We start from the raw sequence: 19,284 nt of genomic DNA, 5'->3' as shown, positions 1-19,284 counted from the left end.
ATTATCTATCTTGGAAGGATGGCATAGATGGGGTCCAACAGAACCTCTTAATTTGTGAACCTATTAGACAAGAGAGGGACAACCAAAAACCTCTCAAACAGGAAAGCAAACCATCTTTCAGGATCATTTATGCCACCCACTCGCATCACTGCTAATTTATCTGGCACCTCAGCCAGCTTGCTCTCAATCTAACAACCAATGTCATCCATATGCTGGGAAAGCAAAGACTACACACCAGCAGGGTGTGATGAAAACAAGACAGAACTGCCTGTCAACTGCATACCACTGACACCAGTGCCCAAAATGCCTTACTGTATCCCTCAGGAGCTTCACATACCTGCTGAAAGAAGATACGTGACAATACAGAGCCTTGCAGATCACCACAAAACAGAATCCTCAGGGAAGGCAGATAATTGGCCAGAAACATCCTTTGAAACCTCCCAAAGAAGAAAGAAGGGAACCCCACAACAGCTATAGTATGTACCCCAGCCCACAAGTAAGTCCACAATCATTTTGGGAGTAATCTACATCAGAGGCAGCAAACAGAACCAAGTTAATCAGCATGGAGGACCAACCACTGTACATTAACAGGACATCAAGACAGTAGCACAGTTTCTGTGCCATATGCAGGCTGAAAACTGGACTGAAAGAGATAGACAATCATTTGGGGATATGAATTTCATGAACAATGGGATGAACTGCAATTCCTTGCAATCAGGGGGGTTTACAATTTATATAGTTTAGAAATAAGATTTGACAGTAACTGTTCTATCAAATATATGTTGTTGTTCTTTGCCCTTCTTTTCTAGTGTTGTCCCCATTCAAAAAGAAGACTAAATTGTATATTATATTGTCCTAAAGAAAGTAATACTCTGTGGTGATCTGACAAATGATGCGTACTGGCAACACACAACTCAATGGAAAACTTGGCACTTCAAAATAACTGTTCCTATTAGAAAAATGTTATTTACCAAAATGTCATGTCTAGTATGAAAATATTGATTTTATCTATTACATGGGGAAAAGAAAAGTAGAGACTATTTTATATTCTCTGAGATGTTTCATCTCTATAGTTTTAAAAACTAATCTCTCCAGTTTTTAGACAGTTAGCTATGGGCAAAGGTATTTCTAACAGACAATGACAACTTTATCAGCTCAGATAAGCTTCTGCTGTAAACAAAAATACATTAAAAACTTTGTTTGCTTGGTGACTCTTACCCGAAGGAGGAAGGAACAGTTCATGTCCTGAAGAGGGTCTGCTTCCTGAGCCCAGAGGTTTGGAATGCTCAGTGAGGCTGTGCCGAGCGGGAGGTGGTGGTGGTGGAGGAGGAAGTGACGGTGGTGAGTTGTCAAACGTATCTTCGCCTGCATTTAAAGAGCAAAACTTCATTAAGAACAGTACAAAAAAAAAAAAAAAAGAGTGAAGCTTAAAATTGATTTTCCATGGCTGCTAACAGAGGCTCTCACTCCTAGCGTTTTCTAGAAGTTCAGTGACTCCAATAATTAAATTGTAAGACTGGCTCTTATTATGCACAACTGAATGCTTTACAACATGCTGTGAATGACCTTTTAGCGTACTCAGTTTTGAGGGGAGTGGTTTGGAAAAAGGTTTACTCTAGGTTGTAAAATAAGCAGCGTCTTGGTGGCCAGTCTGCAGATGTTGCACTCGAGTGAAATAAAAGAGCACACTGAAAAGTACTGTAGGATGATCTCTGTGTACCAGTGTGTATGTGTGTGGGGGGGAATGATGATGTACGGACCGTGCTGGATTTGATATATACTGTGCGTCACCTTACATAGGATAAGCAGATCTGGCCCAAGAGGCCAAGAAGTGCAGTCCTGGGGATTCATGGGAGACTTCACTCTCTACATTATGAGAGAGGAGCAGACAGGTGTAGCTCAGGGCTGTCAAACAGTGCAATTCCCACCTCTCCCCCTTGTGCTGCTCTCTGTTACTGCACTATGTAATTGGAGTGTGAGCTAATACACCTCATAATGCATAGTGGGTTAGCATGCCTAGTGGAGCCAACACTTCACAACTGAGGTATGGGTAGGCTACAGAAGGTGGCAGAGGGCAAGCATAAGACCCCCAGCATGACTGAGAGGGTGGCTTGGTTAGTGTCTGCTGAACTGGAGAAGTTGAGGGGCTCTAGGAGAGGGAACCAGGGACTAGGATTGGGAAGGGCAACGTTTGATGATTCTGGGCACTGATCGTACTCTGCCTTAAACCTTAGTCTCTTGATATAAAGGAAACAAATTCCAGATTTATTATCTCCAATGGTGCTATTAGTCACTCCCTTTTATATGATAAAATGAAAACTCAAATTAACACACAAAAAGTCAGCCCCCCCCAAATTTAGAGAACTTGAAATTTGACTAATTCCAATATTAAGTGACTAAAATCTGATTTTTAGAGTAAAAGCTCTCTCTACTGTTTACTATCAGAAGATGAATTTAAAACTGCCTTTGCATCTGTTTCTGGCATGACACTAAATCCTGATACAACCATGGTAAACTTTCCCATTTTGCAGGGAACGGGCGTAGCACCTTTTATGACATGATCAGTCTTCACCAACTGACTAATGTAGGGACTTGGATGTTAATGTGTAAAGGTGATAGAGCTCAGTGCCTGGACTGAGACAGGCACTGACTGCAGATCACAGCATAATTACACTCACTTGTTTTCTTCAAATAATCTAGCTCATAGATCATTTGAAACTCTTAATAAACCTATGAATTTATTTTATTTTGTTTTGCAATAAGCTTGGTATTTGGTTAATCTTAACTACGTTAACCATTAAATATTTAACAGCAGAAGGTCGGCTACCTAAAGGGGGCACCAGAAGATCATAATCGGAGGGCGTCCTGTTGAGCAAAGAGCTGTGTTTCGGGTTGTCTCTGGTAGGAGGCCGTGCAGGTGGTAAAGATACTGGAGCAGTGGATGCATCAAAGGCATCTCCTAAATAACAAAGCAACAAGAAGTGAATGCTTTCTTATTGCACCTCTAAATGTGTCAGACTGGTTGTCTTCTTCTAGAGTTAAAAACAAATAAATAAAAATGAAAAAAACATACCTAACTCCGGGGTTTTGGATTTCTTCATCTCTGAAGTAGCATTGTGTGTTCCATTCATTATACCAGCACACTGACCATTCTCGCACACCCTCAAAACAGAGATCAAAGGAAGAAATCAACCAACCACCCAAGTTTTTATCCCCCAAATCACAAAATGAACACTATAGCACAACAGATTACATCAAAACAAATGGACGAATGCAAGTTATAAAAACTTTTTAAACACTCTTAGTGTTTTTCACTTTCAAAGCATGTTAAACACAGTAACAGATTAATCCTCACAACAGCCTTCTGAGAATTACACTATTCTGCTGATGGGAAAATTGAGCCACAGAAATTAAGTAATTTATGCAAGCCTCCATTGCAAGATAATGGAAGAGCTGAGATTAGACTTTAGCAGTTCCTGACTCTCAACCCAAAGATCAGTCTACTAGAATACGCTACTTCTCCATATTGTTAACTTACATATGTAAATTTATCCTTATTTTATTACTGAAATCAAACAGTAAATACACAGGAAATAAAATCCTTTAAACAAGAACAAACCCATGGAAATAGTGCATGTCCATAATATTCCTAGTCAAACTCTTAAAATAAAATAATTAACTCTGCCCAAAACAATTTAGAGGGTCTCCATTAGATCCTCTGTCAAAAAAGTGGTGTATTGCTTTGTCTTTTATATTTAATTTTATCTTTTCCTCCAAAGGGAAACAAATTGTTCTGTAAAAAGAAGCCTAAGTCAAATTGGATGCTAAAACTTCCCAGAACTAGCAATCCTGGTGATTCAGGCAGTAAAGTAGAAAGCTACGGAAAATCCTGGCATAAAAATACAAATTATCCGTAATGGATAATATATGATAGCTCTGCTAAAAGGCTCAGGATACAAACAGGAAACTAAAATCACCCAATAGTGAATTATATGCTATTTGAACAAGTGTTAAAAACAAACCGAGGAATGGAGGCATCTCAACTCTATGACAAGAACTGCAACGTTTGTATAGGTAGGAAGGATCAAAATAAGCTTCTTCAGTTAGAGGAAGGCTATAGGTCATATTACATACACCATTCTCACAAATCATTGACCCTTTCAAGCTAGAGAGATCTAGAGTTTCACCATTAGCAGGAATGTAAATAAATCTATACACGCTGGCCATATGGAAGGGATGGATGAATAAAGCGTGTGCGATTATTTAAAGCATATAAACAGGAAAGAGGAAATGGAATTGTGTGTGGTCCCAGGAGCTATAAATAGGAATAAATGAAATGAAAATAAAGAATAATTATTTTCCTGACTAACTGAAGAAAAACCTTCCTATTGGTGAGACCTATTATACTCTGGAACAGTCTTCCAATGGAAGTGGAGGAAGAAACATTGCTTGAGTCCTTTGAAGCTAGACTGATTAAGTCACCTAAAAATATACTATAGGGAATAATCCACCCTTGACTCCTTATCAAGGAAAAAACAAGACAAGACACTTCCAGCCCTATTTTATGAGTCTACTCTCCATATTCCATACGTTGACTAGCCATAGACGACAAAGTGCCCTAACACAACTCCCTGCCAATGAGGATGTCTTCAGTGTGACCAGGCACTAGAAATACGAAGCAAGCAAGTATTAAACATCCTACATCCCAGCTACTTTTTTTCCCTCTTTAAGGAAATACTTTTTGGAGAAACATTGTAAACAGAATGATACAATTGTGTTATATTAGTAGGGGCTGTTCTACTGAGACACTTGTCTTTTCTCTCCTTTCCTTTCCATAACACAGACAAATCTGGGAATAAAATAAAGTCAGCTACAAAACAAATCAATTGACTAACAATCTAGACAGAAAACTACAATGCAATCCATTTGGTATATTATAATATGACTTCTGGAAGTGTACTATAATACTAATACATGGGCACAAAGTCTTAAATTAGACATGTTTTCATTAAGCGCAGAATAGGATGCTGGAATTCAATAGCCATGAACTACATGACATCCACAATAACAACTGCAGTCTCTGTCTCCTTTAAAGTATCTGGACTCAATCCAGAATTTTAATGAAGTCACCCCACGATTATTTTGTCCCCTTATGAAGTCTTTGTCACAGCCAGAAAACTAGACACTCATGAAGCAGCCAGCCAGAGTGTAAAAACTCCAATTTAAGTTCAAAATGGAGAGGCCAATCGGCATACCCATGCTTACCAAACATTTGTGATGTGTTTTGAAGGGGACAACGTTAATTTGGTATGACTCCACAAAAAGTTACAAACTCTTTCAGCATATGCATATTACAAGTAAATGTATACTAGTTACACAGCTGAATAAATTCACATTTATGAAAAATGCATTGAAAAAAGCTCCTAATAGAGCTTGCTGAAAACCAAGAGGTGAGAAGGGGTGCCAATTTTTTTATTAAAAAACAAAAAAAAATTAATTTTTTTTCTAATTTTTGTGAAAAAACTGAAATTTTCAGGCACTGACAAACAAAAAGATTTCAGTTTTTGTGTTTTCAACAGCAACAAAAATTAAAGAGTGATTTTCCACAAAAATTGTCATTTCTACAAAATAAGCCTTTTTTTGTCAAAAACCTTTTTTGAATGAAAAATATTGCCTAGCTCCAGTTCCTAAGTATTTGCTGTTGGTCGGAATCAAAGTTGTTTGTGAAACGTATAATTTTGAATGTTTACACTTCAGCACTGACATTAGCTAACAGCAGAAAGTTAATGTAACATTTGGAATATTTATATAAATTCATTAATAGATCATTTCTGTACTCTCTGAAGTGTCACAGGTTTTTATTTTAGGCCTCACTTTCTTGTTATATATGTAATTTGTACAAGGGTTATTACATGAAATCATTGCAGCAACTTTAACTAACAATTAAGGAAGTTTTCTGTGTGGGATGTCCTGGATTAGTGCTAGGCTAGCACTGTTGGTCTAAAGGACCCATGACCAGCTGAAGGTAATCTCTCTTATGGATCAAGAAGGCTAAAAACAAATGGCCAGTTGGAATGGTGGGAAAGTCAGCTTTGAAATCTAACTGTGATGGTCTGCAAAATACTGAACAAGATTCTCAGCCCCACTCCACTCCTTTTGTGCCACACAGGAGGTACCAAGGGAGTGGAAACTTCCTATAATTCTTTATCTGGGGACTTCCCCTAGTGTAGGAGTCCTAAGCAGCTGTAGAGCCAATGGAGTTTATTCCTACGCAGCACTCTCCTTCTTTCTTGCATGTTCATGTTTCATCCATTCTTCCTCCATTCATATAGGCAACTCATCTCTCTACTACACGGCTGACTTGGTGGAGAGGTTCCCAAGTGGGACAAACAAAAAAGCCCCTGATAAATAGGTCCATAAATGTAAAGTCTTAAAATCCTGTCTGTCCCATAAAGTCAATTCAATTCAGTAACATTGAATGTCTATTAAAAAAAATCAAAAAATCTTTCCCCAGAAGAATAGGTGGGAGTTTAAGGGTACATGACTAGAAAACACTCAAAGACCAGTCGAACATTCACATCTTTGCACAGAAGGTCGTGTCAGCATTTCTGTTAATAACAATAGCCTATATTTCCAGGAATTTATAACTTCGACAGAAGTAGTGATCAGAAAGTGACCTTTACACCACACTGGGCTAAATCTCTTTAATTAAACATGTGTAAAATCAGACCTTAATTGGTTAAGTCTGGAATGAGGAGAATGTTGAGTTTTATTGCATTGACATCACATTCTGAAAGGAAAAAAAGTCCTAATGTATCAATGAATTTTAAGCTGCAGAAGAGTCAGAACTTAGTAGATCAATAATTGATTTTAAGATAGTACTTTTGACCTATAAGACTACTAGTAATTGGTCCCTTCTGATATTTCAGCCTTCCTCCTGATTATTATCTTCATTCCGCACACTCAGATTAGCTTTATGAGTCAGGGACCAAGAGGTTTGCCATGAGCCACACAGCCTTCAGCTGCAATGTCTCTTGAGTCCAAATCTCCTTGCCACAACCCTTTAATGATTCAGAGACTGACAGTTCGCAGATATTATTTTAAGATATATTTAAAGTGAAAGAGAAATATTAAGCCTGAATGAAAAATGTTTTCTTCCTGTGAAACACAAAGGAAGGTCTTCTGTGAAATAGGTTCTAAAAGTTTAAAGAAGTTGCTATAACTCTGGTACACACAAGGCAAGGAGAGAGTGAAACCATGGGAAGTACTGCTGTATTTTGATAGTCACAGTATATTGATTCAAATGTGTTCTGCATTTTGTTACTGAAATTCTGAACCACAGAGTTTAATGGCTTCTATTCTCCTTCAACTCCATCAGAGGAATAAAAGGGCATGAATAACCCAAGCATGAAAAGATTACACTTTAGAAGGCAGACAGCTTCACCGTGATTATAACCAATTAGATTTTAGAAAACCTGTCAAAAGTTCATTCTGAAATGATTTTATTCTCCTCTCCAAAGCAGTGCAATGCTGCAAGCTACCTTACCTAGTATGAAGTTTTATATTATGACAGTGAGGTGGATGGGAGCTCAGGGATACAGGATGGGAAGAAGGAATCTTGTACTCATCTTCTTCTACATGTTCCCTTGATTTCTCAGCAAGGGAATTTGTTACAGGAATGACGCACCTAAGAGAGGGGAAAAAAAACAAACAAACATGCCCAGCATCAGTTTAACTGTTGAAGAACCATGCTTGATCCAACACTAAAGAAAACAATTTCTCGTAAATGTCACCAGTTTATAAGACAGTAACACAGAGATTTCCTGTCAGACTAAACAAAATTATGAGACTGTTTTTCCCCTTCCCGTATCACCCATTCTTAAGACTGTACAGTGGAGCAGTTGGTAAACCTTGGACAGCCAGAGAGCTACTCTGTCATCAAATGGAGTAGCAGAGAGCCATGCAGACTTAAATAGATTTAGAATACAAAACATCCATGCAAGACGCTTAACCTGATTATATTTATCAAAGGAGCTAAATGAAGGTTACAGTAAGGCAACAATATTTTGAGGGGCTCAACAAGAGCTGACATTCACCAAATCTGATTCTAGCAACAACTCTGCCCTGTCACAGGTTTGTCTGTGTTTTTTAGATTTAGTTTTTGAATTGTCATTTTATCTTCCTACACAACTGCCCTCATTGTTACAAGGATGTGGTGAATTCTTAGAATAGAATCATAGAATATCAGGTTTGGAAGGGACCTCAGGAGGTCATCCATCTAGTCCAATCCCCTGCTCAAAGGAGGACCAATCCCCAATTTTTGTCCCAGATCCCTAAATGGCCCCCTCAAGGTTTGAACTCACAACCCTGGGTCTAGCAGGCCAATACTCAAACCACTGAGCTAACCCTCCCCTCCATAGAATTCTAGTAGTCTATGAAGATGTCATTTGTAGTTGAGGAGCTACAGGTTGGAAATCAGTGCTGGTGTGCGGCCTGACTTACAAGATTTGGCTGCAGATCCAAACTTTCCCAGAATTCAGGTTATGATTCAGGCCTCTCTCGCTACTGAAGCAACAGAGAAACCTGCTTTTTCTGATCAAACTGAACACGTGCTACACTGGAGTTAACAATAAAAATACAGGCACTTCTAGGACCTGTCCCTTTCATCTGTCACACGCCTATACTGATGCAGAGGGCCTCGACCCCAGCAAACCCACTTAAGTCATACTGAATTGTGGAGGAGGAGCACAGAAGTACTTTCTGGGGACTGCACACTGCTTGTACTCTGCAAAGCCCAGCTCAATGGAATCTCCTTTTACACTCATGTGGAGGGGATTGGATCCAGCAGGAATAAGAAGGAACACTGGCAGTGGGTCACTAGCCACACAAATCCAACAAGTCCCCTGCTAAAGGAAGAGGAATAAACACAACCAAAGCAATTGCTATTGCAGTGCTGGAAGTCGCAAGAGCCGTCAAATATTACCACTGCACAGCCTGGGAAAGGTTTCCTCCCATACACAGTCAGTCCCATGTTCTTCTACCTGGGCTTGGTAGCAAGTATGGGATTGGCTTTAAAAATACAAAAACGGAAGAAAGTACTCTAATCATAAACTGAGTATAAACAAAATTATATACAAAATGTAATTCCTCAGCTAGCAGCGACACATGGAAAGTGCCACTATGAAAAGAGAAAACCTTTACGAACAAGGCTGATATTCAGTCCTTTGATCTTGGTAAGTGATGACTGGACACGTTCTATCTCTAGTGAACAATTTTGTTTTGCTCTCCACTCCTTACTGTAAACCTATGTTTATAATGATTACATTCCACATCTAATAAAAAAATTCACAAAACACCCTCAGTAGGAAATGGTAAAGCTTTCTTATGGTTGTCATTTACTTCCAACCTTAAATGAAACGGTCATAGACAATGTTTAAGTCTTAAACTAATTGAATAATAATGGTAAGGAGTGAACTGCCTTAAAATAATCTGGATAACAGGTTATGAAATATCATGCAATCAATAATGGGTGTACCGCTCATTCTGAGAAGGTGCACAATTGATTTAAGAGACCTAGAACAAATGTGCATATGGTCCTGACCATTTTTATGCATTGTATCACTTACATGGACAATATATTTGAGATTTTATAGACCTTCAAGCCACAGTGCCAGGCACATCTGTTTAATGGGGTACTGCGGGAGGGCTGAGAGTCACAGAGAGACTTGAATTTGAAAGGGGAGTGGGCTTCATTTCTAGTCCTTTGGTCCAGCTGATTTTCTTAAGGGAATAGAGCTGAACTGAACTCCCTATCAAGCCATTCCTAACTTCCTGTTTTCACAAAAAAAACCCAAAAACCGAAACAAAAAAGTATTGAAGCATCTGGCACAGTGCATTTGTACCTGATGGAAAGCAGTGTTTTTTTATCATTTATACTAAATAGTGTCTCATGACTACCAAACTCCAGATGCTACTTTAAAAGGATAAGTGTGGCCACTATAGATCTAGCAAATCACGAGTGTGCAAAAGCAGAGAGAGAAAGCAAAAGGACGGCTGCACTAGAATGAAGTATGTGAGACATTTGCTAAACATATTCAAAGTCTGGAGCTCCTTAGTTCTTTGAAACCTCTCAGATATCCTTTCCTGCAATCATTAATATTCTTTTGACTTTAAAAAAACAAGCTGTGAATGGCAGGAATCCAATTTATTTTGTGAATACACAATAACCAAGGGCAGATCTCTACTGAAAAACAGAAGAAGATTTATGGAACTAAATTCTATAGCTGTCTGCACTGTAGTTTTCAGCCACCTTCTGTAGAGGGAGCAAAAGGCCTTTTGTAAATATAGTTCAGGCTGAAATGACTTCTTCCAATCTTTGATTTAAATATTCCTAGTTAAAACTGACAAGATGTTTGTGTCACTGCCCTGTGCCCACCACATAAGGGATGGAAAAATGTAACAGAAGGACGAGGAAAGGTCAGAATCCATAGAGAGGAAGTTCAAAGACCTGCACAAGAGGACTTCTCTCAGATTTGTGGATCAGTAGGTACTGCTACCTTGCAGCTTGAGTTCCTCTGAAGACTATTTTATTACTTGTTAACCTTTAAAGCCATTCTAAGTTAAACTCTTGCAACACCATGGTTTGAAAAAAAGATGTCCAATGCTGACCAGTATAGAAATAGTTTGCTATTCTTTGTTTTATGAAATCATATTGGACTTCTGGTTTATACTCCACATACTATAAATTAACCGAGAATAGTACAGAAGGAACAGAAGGCTATTCTTGAGAAAGAAACTGCCTGTTGCTAAGCCTTCATTATTCTACTATTAGCATAAAGCTATTCTAATAAGGTAGATACACAGAAAGCAAAGCAGGCAGGTATTTCTATGGAATTTGTAATTGTTAGATAAAAATTATTTTGTGTTTCACAAACAAACTCTTGTGCTCAGAGCAGGATTTTATAATATGGATATCTACTATCGATTTATTTGAAGTTATCCAAAATTTGACACTTTAGGAGAGGCTTTGATTGCTTCCTTCAGGTTAGTTCTAGACATTGTTCAGAGATTTAATTACAAAACTGGTTAAATCAGATGTACACTCCACTGTATCCTGTGATACAAAGTACGTAGCGTTCCTATATTTGGAAACGTTATTTCTAAAATTTATTTTTGATATTTACATTTTTTAAAAATTACTAATACTTTGAAAGTTCTGGAAAGATTTGTGTACAGGTAAAAAGAAAAAACAAAAACAAAACCCACTGAAGTAATTTTTAGTCTCACCCCTTCTCTCCCCCCCTCCGCCTCCCCATTTGGCAATGTTTGAAATTTGAAAGGTTGAGTCAAATCCTTATCAATGGTGTCTCAATATTTTCTGGTTGTTTGAAAAGAAGCCAGATGTCACCCTCTTTTTCATGAAGAGTATTGATGGCCAAAGGCAAATCAGGGAAAGCTATTAAATCAAAATAGGTTTTTGTCACTAGTTGTCAAGTCATTCTGAGGCCATCTCAGTTTTACCGGAGGAACTCTGAGCACACTGACAGTTCACAATTATTTACATTGCAAGCTCCTGTGGGGCAGGGGTCTCCTTATTTATGGGTAAAGGGCTTCACAAACCTTGGACGTTGGGGGCTCAATCCTGCAAGGTGCTGAGCACTCTGGCCTTCATCCAGCAAATCATGCAAACCAGTATGACTCCTCAAATGCTTAAAGTTAAGCATGTGCTTAAGTGATTTCCTAGATCAGGGCTAGAGTGCTCAGCATCTTGCAGGCTTGAGCCACTGTATACATAATGCTACTTCCAATGCCATTGCAGGAACAATCACAGTGAATTAAGGGTGAAATCCTGATCTCCCTGAAATCAAAGACAACATTCCTATTTAATTAAGTGGGGCCAGGATTTTACTCTAAACATTTATTTTCACATATAAAACAATGGAAATAAATAAAAGTAACAAAAAAAAGGTAGTGGTGGGGGGACATCCAGAGTGCTTTATGCTATTTTCCCCTAACACTCTCAAAGCAATTAGACATGTGAGATATATTCATAAAATAAAGAGCTCTTGGAAGATCGAAATTCTTTACATTTTATTACAATTTTATTGCCTTTTCTCACAGAAAAAAACCTGCTGTGGTATACCACATATTACTGGCAAAAATGACTTACTCACCTAAGTAAGGCAAGCATGATTTTGCTAGAAATAGGACAGCTTTTGAGCAAAGATGTCTTATTGTATGCATGATGTGAAAAATTACTTTCATACTTTTCTTCAATGCAAACTAGCCTATTAGTCAAAATTGCTAAAAAAGAGAAAGCAGATTTTGAGAGCATGTAAGTCATAGGAAAGGGAAAAAAGTTCACACTAAATTCCACTTAACAAGGAACACAGGCATAAAAATGATGCAGTTCATTAGTGATCCATACAATAATATGGATTTTGAACAGTCCAATACCAACAGCATAATTATTTTTCACTTTGGGTCAGAAATTCAGTCGCAGAGTGGAAAATACAAATTAATACAAGTCATGTGCTTCATGAAGGTGCAACCAGTGGGGTATGCATTTACTTAATTATGAGGGGAATGTTCTTTTGCAATATAAAGTCAACTCAACACGTTCAAAGGCCATTAGACAAAACTTGAGATTCTGCAGGTAGATCAAGGACCTAAGATGAAGATGAATCAGCAGGACACAGGGAAATCACAAAGTTAACAGCAGCCCAAATGATATGGCACATCTGGTAAAAAGAAAAAAAACAAAAACAAACCCACAGACAAGGAAAATATAAACCCTTCTGCAACTATTGACAATTGTTTGCAACTGCAAAATATTGTTGTCAAAGTTCTTTCAAAAGTTTTCCTGTACTTTTTTTAGAATACTTAAGACTACCGTATTCAAATATGGCAGAGGCAGGGAAAGTGAGACATATGGGAATATCTTCCCAAAGCTGTAGGCAAGATACAAATGGATGAGGGATATACAAAATATATGAAATTTCAGAAGGGAGACAGTGCAACCTAGTGGATGAAGCACTGAACTGGATCTAAGGAGGCCTGGCTCCTATTCCTGGCTCTGCCAGAGGTCTGCTGGATGACAATGAGCAATACATATCGCTCCTCTGTGCCTCCGTTTTCCCATCTGTAAAATGGGGATAATGATACTGACCTCCTTTGTAAAGCACTTTGAGATCTACTGATTAAAATGCTACATATGACAACTATTATTTAGCAGCTTATTTTTATCACCTTTTTCTTTTACTGAATTAATCATGGCATTTTGGTTGCAGTAAGTATTTTAATCTGTTTCTAAAACAGTTATCCACAAGTTTTTAAAAGTCTTAATTTGTTCATTTTGTGCCCCCCAATATTTTTCATTACTACTAGACAGTTTAAAAATTCAATCAATTTGTATTTAAAAAGGCTCTCTCTCGCAACAAATAGCAGTGGTGATTTTTATCTTAATGATATTTAATACTTAGTAAAAATATTTTCAAAATATTTCCTGAATTTCTATGTAAATTTACTTTGATGTCTGATATTTCAGGTGACACACATTGTGCCTGATTTCTCATTTACATTTGGAAGTGGAAAGGGGTCTTAGTGTAAATGAGATCATGCTCCGAGAACATTGAATTAAAAAAACCTAGTCCCTGACTTCGCAAGATCTGGTTTCCAACTGGGAACAGAAAACAAAAGGAAAGGATCTTAGTGTCCGTAGTCCTGATGCTGGAGTTACTTTTATGAAAATAATTGAAAAAAAACCCACTGTTCTGTATAATGTGACCTTGCTGCCAGCCACGGCTAAACAGAGGCTTGAGAATAGAAAAGATGGGGGATTTAGGTCAGACCGCAGCAGAACATCTATGGAAAGCTAGAATATCTTTGACCAAACAGAAAACAGTCTGACATATTTATGAGGGCTAATGGCTCTCAAATTTTAGAGAGAAAAAAATTTGAAAAAATATTCTCTCAATCATTTCAAATTTCTTCAGGCTGAACCTTATCCATGTTATATGCTCGAAAGCAATTTTTGTTGTTGCAAATATGATCTGAGTTCATTAAGCTGATTAGTTTTAAAAAGCGCAACACCAATATCAACCTGGTTTCACATACTTTGTCAAGCTTGGGTCTAGATTATTAAGATCTTTCATTGGGTCAATTTGAAATGGGACATATGTAGTATTTGATATTATGCACAATGATAATTTTTCTGCTTTAGCACCCATACCATGCGGCACAATTATAGTTGTATATCCTGAATTTTCTTAACATAAAACCTTATACACACCAAGGTAATATTTTTTAAATTTAAAGTGTGCTTGGTTTTTAAAATAAACAAAAAACAAAGTGAGTCATCATGAAAAACTAGAGCTGGGTGTGTATTTCTCATCAATTTTTTTTTTGGTGGAAAATGTTTCTGCAAAAGGGAAATTATCTATGGTAATATTTCAATTTTCCATCAATAGAACTGAAACAATATAGTTTCTGGTCAGATTAACTAAACTGAAATGTTTCTGTTTGTCAGAGCAAATTGACACATTTCATTTTGCATCAACTCAACAATTTTTGTCTGCCTGAGCTGCAGCGGTGCTTCTGGGAGCTTTAGTTCAGACGCTCATGCACCCATTTGCCTCTGTCCATTAGACACCCTGGTGGAACTACAACTCCCATGATACCCACAATCTCATCTCTGGCTGACCTGCTGTGGTGCACAATGGGAGTCATGTGGCTATGGTGCATCATGGAAGATATGGTCCAGCCAGGGAGCTCAGCCCATAGAAGAGAATGGGGCCCTGAGGCAACAGTGACAATTTCAGCAGAAACAGATTAATGTCAAACTAAGCCAAAACTAAACATTCTGACATTTCCAAATTCAGTCATTTATGAACTTTCTGTTCAGGATGAAAATAAATGCTGAAATATCACAATTTTGTCTGGAACAAAAATTTCCATTTTTAACTACCTCTGAAATAGTCACTCTAGCCAATATTCTCTCTCACACAGACTGTGGGAATCAAACATTCAAATATATGCATGTACTGTTCTGTGTTTATTTGAAACCATGATTGGAATATATATGCCTGCGTTTATTACAATATACAGATGTCCAGTTTCAATATTGAGATATCTAGCTATAAGCAAGCTTCCCTCTCTTTCCCATGCTCAGACAACAATGAAAATGGCTAGAGCACATTGTGTTTAGAAACTACCCAAAATAAATTCACCTTTGAACTTGGATTAAATGCAAACAATTTCAACTCAAAGGGTGACTTTTCCAGAAAGTTGTGAGCAAATGAAAATGCGTTATAATTAAGGCTGCATGTTTGTCAGAGGTCACAGAAGTCATGGATTCGGTGACTTCTGCAGCAGCCGGTGTGCCTGGTCCGGGGGCCACCTGAGCAGCTCAGGCAGCACATGGTCAGTCGCACTGGCCGCTGCTGAGGCAGTCTCGGGCCATCAATACCTCCCTCCCCAGCAGCAGCAGGAGTTTGGGTGTGGAAGGGACAGGGGTTGGGGCACAGGACAGGGTGAGGGCTCCGGGTAGCACTTACCGGGTGGGGGGGGGGGGGGGGGGGGTCCCAAAAACTGCGACATCACCTCCCTCAGCTCATAGACAGAAGTGTGGCCAGGCAGCTCTGTGGGCTGCCTTTGCCTGCAGGCACCACCCCCGCAGCTCCCACTGGCCACGGTTCCCGGGGGGTGGAGGCAGCGCGTGACCTGTCTGACTTTTACTAAAAATATCCAAGACTAAAACGTAGCCTTAGTTATAATTAAAGTGTCTCCTGTCAACTGCAGTTTTATTATAACCTTTATGCTTTGGTAAAGAGTGGCAGAACAATGACATTCTGAGCTACATTCACCGTTAATGCTGTTCTCTTCCTGCTGTGCCTAAATGTTACAGCAAATTGGGTTTACAAAGATTTCAAAAGACCTGGCAATGTCACATTCTACTGTTACAATTCTTTTTCTTTCAGTAGATGCTAAGTACGTTGACAGATGTCATTATTTTATTGCACAACTACAGCTATGCTATTTCAGTGCCTAAGAACTATATAGTGTAGGGGGGCTGTGACATGTCATTCCATGTTCTTTATGAAAATATGCTTTTGATATTGACATAACTGAGGGATACTTTATGCAAGACGGCTCATGTGAGATATCGTTGGAAAAGTTATGATTTAATGAATGTGATTATCCTATTTGTATGCATGTATCATTTTTGTATCTGAAATTAGGAATATTGACAACATATCTGTATTTCAGCTATGCTACTTTGGGTGATGCCCACTGCCAACCCTTCAGGTACAAAGGTGGAAAAGCCAGACAGTGCTGATGGCCCATCAACAAGGACAATGGACAGTAAAAGAGCTTAGTCTTCCTGTGACCCTGTGGGTCAGCCTGTGAAGAATGGCTACCAGGGCCTTACAGAGTCAGGTGGTCTTGTCACCTGGATATGAAAACATTACCTGGGACTTCTTGTAACTTTCCCCGGTAAAGGACGGGGGGCCAAACTAGGGAAACAAAGGACTCCTCTCTTATGCAAATCCTATTTAAGGGTGGGGAGTGAGGTAATCTGGGTCGTCAAGTCTCCCCTGCTACCCCACCCAAGAGGACTCCTGGAAACAACTAAGACTGAACAGGGGGAAAGAACTGGGCACAGGTTAGAAGGGCATCTGGCCAGTGAAGATTATTATTAGATGCCATGTTTAGGGAGAGAACTCGCATGTAACCAGTTTCTTTAGTGTATTAAGCTTAGTTTGTGTGCTCTCTTATTTTCTTAGTAATCTGCCCTGTTCTGTCTGCAACCTCCTTAACTACTTAAAATACACCTTTAAAAGTGAATACATTTATTTCTGGTTTATAATATAACCCAGTTTGTGTGATTTCTACCTGGGGGAGTGGGGGCGAGAAATTGTGCATACCCTCTTCCACATTGAGGAAAGAAGAGAATATAATATACCTTTGTGTTTGTACTCCAAGAGAGGTGGACATCTGAATGTTGGAGCAAGTCCCCTTAAGCTGCGTCTTCCCAGAGCTGATCTGCAGCTGGGTGTGGCCCTGCCTATGTGTGTGTTAGAGGAGGTTTTAAGAGCCCAGCTCAGCAAGACAGGTAAAAGGGGGGCCCATGCTGGCAAAACAGATACACTTGGTGGTATCTCAGTACATCAGGTGACTTCCCGTCACAGGGGCCATCAAGTATTGTGGGATAATACGATTTACAAAGAAAAAAATCCAGAGAGTACAACTTATTTACAAAAGAAGGTTTGGAGTGCTGTAGAATCTATTGCTTCTGTAGAAAATCCTGGCGGAAATCACAGCCCAATCAGAAGATTCACTTGTTGCCAAGAGCAACATCTGGCATCAAACAACAAATCATACAACTCAAAGCTTAATAGATAGCCTGCAACTTGAAATGACAAAATTCACCAGGCCACATTCTAGCTAGTGAGAGGAAAATGGCATCTGTTGATCCCAACTAAATGGGTGCCCATGCTGTACTCTGCAACAATGGCCATACTGTGGGATCATCATCTGGCCAGCAGGAACTGCAGGTAAAGCATTAGATGCAGGAATAAGCACAGAAAATATAAACACCATTACTGGGTTGGGGATGATACGTGCACGCACACACACACACCCCAAACTCTTTACCTCTAGACCTTGTCCTATATCTCCTCTAATGAATGGCTTTGAGTAGCTTCTCCATGGGCTTAGGAGGGGAACTGAAATAGGAACGGCTAACTTCTATTCTGCACTCCCACTGCCAGGAGCCTATACACAATGCCTACCAGAATTCATGCCATCTTACTATAAAAAATGTGTGACGTGTTAAATTAGCATTACAATTACTCCCATTTAGTCAACACAACAACCTTTGAAAAACCCCATTCAAGTTCATGGGAAATACATCCACCAGGAGAACTTCGTTAATGCTCTTTTTTACAGTGGTTCAGAATCAGTGCGATTGTCTATGTAATGAATGCATTTCTTTTATAATAAAAAACCAGATAAAGATAACTTACTTCATACTAGGGAGGATGGAGGCAGCTGTGAGAGGAGGTGAAAGTCGAGGAGGGACATCATATTCTTCATTTCCTAGATGGCCATTTGAAAATTCCTGAAAAATGGACAGAAATGTTACTCGGATATTGTTACTTATACAGCATCACAGGAGTGTACCGTTTTACAAGTTCAAAAAGGTCTACTCGCCCACCCCCCAGGAGTTTGAAGCCTGAACTGATGGACACAATGCAAACACTTGCTGCAGACTTGTGCTCCTAAATCTTAGCTTCCATTAAATTATACATAAAGATTGAAACATTAATCAAGTATTAAAACTCATGCAACGTTAACTTTGAGAACTGGCAGACAGACTTAAACAGCAATGCAGAGGTGTGAATGGCCTTGTTCATAGAAATGGGTTAAGCCTGAAACCTAAAGATGACAATTTAGATGCCAACTGGTGAAAGGGCCAGTATATGGCCTCTCTAGAGCTCAATGGCATGGCATTTTCATATTGGTTGGCTACTCAGATTGAGTAACATGACACCTCTACTAGCCATGAGTCTGGACCCATGCAACATTACTACCAAGCTATAATCGGAACTGTAAATGTAAACCCAATACTCTTAAAATATGACTCAAATTAAAGGGCTTTCAACAAGAGTCTAGCTGGATGTAAGGGTTGGTGCTTTCTCTGTGTGAATTTGGATGGGAAAACAGTCACTCTATAAACAATATCATGGACTTCTAGAGCTCCTGTCACTGGATCATGTCAAAGCACTTTACCAGCACTTATTAAATTCCCACCTCACCCCTTTGAAGTATGTATAATATTCACTTTACGAAATGGAGACAGAGGTTAAGCAGCTTGCCCCAAGTCACACAGCAAACAGACAGAAGAGGCAACCCATGTCTTTCAACTGTAGTGAGTTAAATCACAAATCCATCCTCTCTCTCTTCATAATACAAGTTATATATTTTCCACATAAAAGAAAGTTAAGTTACAGTAGAGCAGCTCAGAGTTAGACTGAACCTCTTGATAAAACTGATTACAGTACAATCAGGAATATTTTTCTTAGGTCATTGCAAAGGCCACAGCTATCTAATGTCTTAAAAATTATAGCTGGCAGCTTTAAATCATCGTCTTCTACTTATGGAAAAGATTTCTCAGTTTTCATGAAAACCAGGTGCAGATCGTTAAGAGTAAAAAGGTTTTAGGACAAGATACAAAGCCCACTCACCCCAATGGCCTTAGGATAGGGCCGTCAGTCAATAAAA

At 38.9% G+C, this 19,284-nt stretch overlaps 1 protein-coding gene across 1 annotated transcript in view; it reads right to left on the bottom strand.

Annotated features, from left to right (window-relative positions):
- CBLB (Cbl proto-oncogene B) overlaps positions 1 to 19,284 on the bottom strand; it is a 190,319-nt gene that overhangs the window by 14,367 nt on the left and 156,668 nt on the right. Inside the window, exons 14-18 of the mRNA XM_074972976.1 lie at positions 18,027 to 18,121; positions 7,547 to 7,687; positions 3,074 to 3,162; positions 2,828 to 2,959; positions 1,219 to 1,365 (exon numbers count right to left, since the gene is read on the bottom strand). Coding sequence (XP_074829077.1) covers positions 1,219 to 1,365; positions 2,828 to 2,959; positions 3,074 to 3,162; positions 7,547 to 7,687; positions 18,027 to 18,121 — 604 coding nt within the window. The remainder of the gene's footprint in view (positions 1 to 1,218; positions 1,366 to 2,827; positions 2,960 to 3,073; positions 3,163 to 7,546; positions 7,688 to 18,026; positions 18,122 to 19,284) is intronic.

This window comes from Natator depressus, chromosome 1 (genome assembly GCF_965152275.1).
Source record: "Natator depressus isolate rNatDep1 chromosome 1, rNatDep2.hap1, whole genome shotgun sequence".
Taxonomy (NCBI): domain Eukaryota; kingdom Metazoa; phylum Chordata; order Testudines; family Cheloniidae; genus Natator; species Natator depressus.
This window is presented reverse-complemented; position numbering and strand designations above follow the sequence as displayed.